Here is a 6,078-nt window from a genome sequence, read left to right on the forward strand (position 1 = left end):
AGAGAGAGAGAGAGAGAGAGAGAGAGAGAGAGAGAGAGAGAGAGAGAGAGAGAGAGAGAGAGAGAGAGATTTGGCAGGAACCCAATTTTCACTTTCCTGGTCTGACTGAAAATGAAAGAAGGGGTGTGTGTGTGTGTGTGTGTGTGTGTGTGTGTGTGTGTGTGTGTGTGTGTGTGTGTGTGTGTGTGTGTGTGTGTATACCATAGGGAAGCCTCTGTTGCCTCTACATTGCAGTGTTTATCATAGCAGTTTTCCACCAGGGAAATGTGGAAGCACATTGACAGCCTCATTTACACTCCACCATGTCCACACTATTATCACACACAGACAAAGATGATGGTACCAACAAAACACAAATAAACGACTAATACACCCACTGTAACATTAAATAAAATAAATAAATAAATAGATAGATAAATAAATAAATTATGTATTCAATAACAAATACAAATTCAAATAATAAATAAAAATGCCATTTTTTCCTCTTTCTCCTCGTACTGAAAAAGAAGAATGAGTTCCCTTGAACGGCTCTACTGCCATCTTGTGGTGAGATATCCAGACTTGCGAAAAACGAGGGCCGCTCTGTTGTCATCTCCATAGCAACAGCTCAGTTACCTGCTAAAGGTGCGCTCACCAAAGAAGAAACGAGCTCAAGCAGGAACTCAACGGGTGTGCGTTCAATAAACCATGACTACAGTCTTGTCCAGGTAAGGTTTACTTTCGATAAAACACATGGATAGAACACACAGTAACCCAATCTGCATGCCAAAACGTTACTCGTAATTATTAGAAAAATACTTTTAAAAATATATGCTGCCAATCGGAATAACCAATGCAAACTACGAGTTGGCATGCATTTAGACTGTTTAGTAATCAAACCGACAGCATGTTAGTGTGGCAGTTGGTGACAGGCGCTTCAAACACAGAGACAGCCAGCTGAAGACGATGGAGTCGACCTTAAGTAACGCGGAAAAATACATGGGGCAGTTCTGCACGCTGCTCGCGGCATACACGCGCAAGACAGCCAAGCTCAGGGACAAGGCCGACACGCTCGTGCGCCAGCTGTACGAGTTCGCCTGCACGGGAGACTCCGAGATGAACGTGTGCCTGAAAAACTTCTCTGAGGACTTGGCCATGGTGCAGGACTACAGACAGGCTCAGGTGGGACATGGTTTTGTGTACCTGCATGGGCAGTGGTTAAGTTGCTTGACTTGTAATCAGCAGGTTGCTGGTTCAAGCCCCACCACTACCAGCTTGCCACTGTTGGGCCCCTGAGCGAGGCCCTAGGCCCTCAGTTGCTCAAGTTGTACTCAGTCATAATTGTAAGTTGCTTTGTATCAAAGTGTCAGCTAAATGGCGTAAACGTGCGGCAAGTTGCTGATTTCCTCACTCACTTGTGTGCTCATAGGTTGAGAGGCTGGAAACACGTGTGGTTGCCCCTCTGAAGGCGTATGGTGATATAGTGAAAGCCAAGCGAGTAAGTGGGTTTTGGCTGATTTTTCATTACAAAATAAGCCAATGCAAATGCATACTTAAATACATGATGCCAGGGTTAGATGCAAAGTGCTTTTGTAAATAACTAGAAAGGACAAAGGCCACACAGGATGCACGCCTGCATGTGTGCCTGCATGTTGAGACTGAGTTGCGCAGCATTAAAAAGCTGGAGGTGTTTGGCGGTCAGGCGGACTTGAAGAAGTTCAGCACAGATCGCAAGAGGGAGGTGAAAGAGCTGCAGCGGCTGGAAACGTTGCGGCTGAGGAACCCGGCGGATAGACAGGGCATCGTATCCTTCGCACACTCACAGAGAGCTCTCTGAGCCTGCTTCTTATCATTTTGTGGTGATAACAACGTGCTGTTGTTTCATTTAAGGTGAACTTTCTTTCCTTGACCCGTCGCACCAGTCACAGGTAACGCTGATATACACGTTAAACCAGAATTCTGTTAGATGTAGGTATTACTGGGGATCATTAAAACTTAGTTTCTAATCTGGTCGTAGTATGAGATAATCAGAATCGAGTTTTCTGTAATGTGGTCCACATTTTTCACCCTCAAATTAATAATAGTTTCTGTTCTTTATGTATGCAAATGAAGCCTAGTCAGGGGAATAAAATCTTTCAGCTGAAATGTATTTAGGGTCTTATACTAAATTTAACTTGTATCTAGGGCAAGTCACAAAATGAAAAAAAAACAGGATATCAATTAAAAACTTTAATGTTGCCATTACCTGGCCCTGCATACCCCCAAATACCACCACCCCCCCACCACCCCATTCATGATGAAAGTGAGACATCCCTTTTCGCTGTGCCTTTCTTTGGGGGGGGGTTCTGGATGGCTTCATCCTGTCAGGCTGAGGTGAATGTGCAGAAGGCCACTAGCTATGCCCACAGAAGCACCCAGCAGATGGAGGACATCATCCTGGACTTCCAGAGACACAAACTGGAGGACGTAAAGGTCAGCAATCCTTATTCAATACAGTGCACACAACATGGACAATGTCCTCACCATACCCATTTCTTGGAATAGCAAACCATGAGTTTACATCAGTTTGCCTAACTTTGGAAAACCTAATGGAGAATCACAAGAACCATAAACTTCAACAGTAAAAAGCTAAAGTTTGGGTTTTTATTTCAGAGAATCTTCAGAGACTTCATCATGGTGGAGATGCTGTTCCATACCAAAGCTGTGGAGGTCTATACGCACACCTTCAAGAATATGGAAACCATGGACATCGACAAAGATCTGCAGGTGAACAGGAGCTTAGTGGTCCAGTACCTCCTTAACCATACCAGATGCCTGTTGCTGGTGCGAAAGGTCCCATCTCACACAATCCTCCCTTATTGTTCAGGTGTTTAGGAACCGTATCCAGCTGTCTGAGGCTCTGCTAGAAAACACAGCTTCCACCGCTGCAATGCTTCCGTACCCGAGTCCCAGCTCCCCTCCTCTCAGACTGGCCCGTCACCCCAGCCCCCCTCCCTCCATCCCCAGAATGACCCTGGAGCAACCCAAAGAGGTGACCTCAGGAAACAGCGGGTTTAATGGCCCTGTCCCAAGCATAGCTAAATAGTCATCATCACATGTTTGCTTTATTCTGGCCTTTGCCATTGACCGCTGGACTCTTGGCCGTACACGTCTTAAGTGTTTCTTATGCAGCCATTTTTCTTTAGTCTTTGAGGAGAACTCTACTCAGGGAGAGGGAGGCAGAGGATGAAGAAGAAGAAGAGGAGGACGACGAGGAAGAGGAGGAGCGGTACAACTCAGAGGACGACCTAGGTGAGCCACGTACGATCAGACGATCGTACGCCGCTGAATATGTCAGGAACCAGAGACAGAAATGATTTGTGTTAATGCTGTTAGTTTAGGATGCCGCCATTTTGGAGATGCATCTAAGGAAGCCACACATTCATGCAGGCCATGTCATTTAGGCTGGATTATGTATAATTTAATGGTTGTTTTATGGCCAATAAATCTGTAAGATGTTTGTAAAAAGCACAGTTGCTTCTAATGTGCTTAATTGTAATAAAATACATAATCATTAAGGATGTTACACTGCTGTGTGTCACTAAAATGTCATTAAAGATATTATATTACGGACAAAAGTTTAAAATAACTCGAATTACGTTTTAAGAATGTTACATTCAAAAACTGACATATAAAGGGTGCATGAAAGTCAATATCCACAAAAACTCAGATGTAAAGTAAGAGTTTATAAAGTGTGAAATATGAAAGTGTTTTGTGCAGTGTGAACAGACTCAAACATAATCCCAGCAGGACTTGCGTTGCTCTGAGGATGAGTGTTAGGAGTGGACCTCTCAGTACAGTACTGTCCACCTGTCAGTAGCTCAGCCAGTCACCCACTGTAGTGAGCACAGCCTCTGGCCTGTGCTGCCCTCATCTCTCTGTGTCATTCATTACTTCACAAACACCCACTCAGAAACATTTCCAAAACTCAAACCAAAGCAAAGCGTGTGAAGGTGAAAACATGACATCTCACTGATCCACATGATGATTCGTAGAAGAATGAACATTGGAATCGTTTGAATGTATAATTGGGAAGATGAAATGACCCCAGTGTGTTGTACAGATGTAAGAGACGAGATATACAAAGCTACAGAGACACACTGAGTTGTGTAGAGAGAGGCATATCTCTTCTTGCACTCGCAGTCATCGAGGCCCATGGCTTTGTGTTTGTTATCAGTGTTTATACCACACAGAAACCCACAATTCTGTTTAACCTTGTGGAACTGATGGGATAAATCAGCTCAGTATCACAGGTTGTCTGAGGATTGTCTGAGATTGGCCAAGGATTGCCTTTCACAGTGATTGAGCTAAAGTTTCTGTACACTCTGTGTATGTGTGTGGCAGAGAGATAGAGATAGATCGATAGAGAGAGAGAGAGAGAGGGAGAGAGAGAGAGAGAGAGAGAGAAGTATACCTTCATAAACTTTGCCTTGGTTTGCGTTTTGGTAATGTTTCTGAATGGTCCAGGAACGGTTATCCAAAGAGTTCCACATCTCCTGTTTGTGAAGCATGACACTAAGGGGTGAGGGCAGCACAGGCTGGAGGCTGTGCTCACTACAGTGGGTGACTGGCTGAGCTACTGAAAGGTGGGCCGTACTTCACTGAGAGATGGGCCAAGTTGCTCAGTCCTCCAGTCTACTCCTAACACTCATCATCAGAGCAACAGTGCATTGTCCTGACTTCTCTAATAAAACATTCTAGCATGAAATGAAATGAATGAGAGGGAGAGAGAGAGCGAGAGCGAGGGTGCGGAAAAGGTGAGATTAATAAAAAAAAATTACAATAGTAACAATAATCATAGATTTATCTCTATCTTCCCTGCATCATTTATATGCATACAATTTTGATCCACACAAATCTTTTCCTCAATACCACAGGTATTGAGTGCACTGTTCAAAACAAATCCTTCATATGTTATTCCACTAAAGCTAGAAGCAATCTGACTTCTACATACATAACCTTCACATGCCAAAAAAAAGATTTAAAAACAAAACAAAACCTGCTTGTCCCACTAGAAAGTTTACCCAAACATGTTTATCATGCTGAACTTCAGAGTATTGGCAATGGAAAATAAACAACATTAGTAAACAGAAGCCCCAACCCTCTTAGGATCCAACTCAGGAGCTTGAGGAGGGTGTCTGGAGCTATCTGAAGTGTCTGGAGCTATCAGTGTAGGCATGAAGCGCAATATCGGGATCAAGCCGGAACATGCGGAACACTGAAGCATCCGGGGAAGTCCTACTGGAGGCCCCCGGCGTGTTTGGGATGGGGGTCTTTATACAGGAGCTTCCATGACGGCAGCGGACCTTCAAAGGCAAAGACAGCTCCATTTGGAGTCACAGCCTTCCTTCAGTGTGCTGAATATGACATGCAGACAACATCAGAGCTGATGAGAGGAAGCCTTTAAGCTACCAAAGAAGCTCCCAAGAGTTCTCTCAGACTTAAACCCAATCTGTTCTGCCAAAAGTCCAGATGTCTGCCAAATGCCTAACTTCTGTTAACCTTGCCCTGGTAAAGGCTGTAGCAATCACTCTGAAGTGGGGAACCTTATTTAAAAATAAAGGCTCGTCCAGCCCATAGTGGCCGTCATTGCGTCATGAAAGTTGAAACAGCTTCCATACTTTCAAAAATGAACCAGAAAATCCACAATCCGCTCATCCTGAAACATCAGAAAGATCAGCTTGGCATGACCCAGCTTGTCGTGGTCCAGCCAACCAAACATCTGAAGAACAAGACAAATCCATCCGGAGTCCACGAACACTGCCAAGAGTGCTGAGGAAGAATCTTCTGTCCTGCTAAGAATGCCACTCTCCTGCTCCAGTTCATGTGTGGGACAGAGAGAGAGAGAGAGAGAGAGAGAGAGGGAAAATCACAATTTATCACTTGACAATTAAAATATAGCAATCTTTTTTAAAAAGAAAAAGGGATTCCAAATTCAAAAATGGTTTGAGAATCACTCCAAAAAGAGACTGCCGAGAGGCACTCTATTCCAGCCCTGTCAAATCCTTCAGTAATCAGGACCAAATGTTTAGTACGCTACGGCATGCTGGGTTTAATAAT

General features: G+C 44.1%; 1 protein-coding gene across 1 annotated transcript; it reads left to right on the forward strand.

Moving 5' to 3' along the window:
• The first annotated feature begins 638 nt into the window (after positions 1 to 638).
• On the forward strand, positions 639 to 3,489 carry cibar2 (CBY1 interacting BAR domain containing 2). The gene is made up of 9 exons (XM_026999576.2): positions 639 to 707; positions 927 to 1,161; positions 1,409 to 1,477; positions 1,682 to 1,783; positions 1,902 to 1,907; positions 2,347 to 2,451; positions 2,632 to 2,745; positions 2,846 to 3,010; positions 3,165 to 3,489. The coding sequence occupies exons 1-9, from the start codon at positions 688 to 690 to the stop codon at positions 3,333 to 3,335; spliced, it is 987 nt and encodes a 328-aa protein (XP_026855377.2). The 5' UTR covers positions 639 to 687; the 3' UTR covers positions 3,336 to 3,489.
• Positions 3,490 to 6,078: the final 2,589 nt, after the last annotated feature.

This window comes from Electrophorus electricus, chromosome 4, assembly GCF_013358815.1.
Source record: "Electrophorus electricus isolate fEleEle1 chromosome 4, fEleEle1.pri, whole genome shotgun sequence".
Taxonomy (NCBI): Eukaryota; Metazoa; Chordata; class Actinopteri; order Gymnotiformes; family Gymnotidae; genus Electrophorus; species Electrophorus electricus.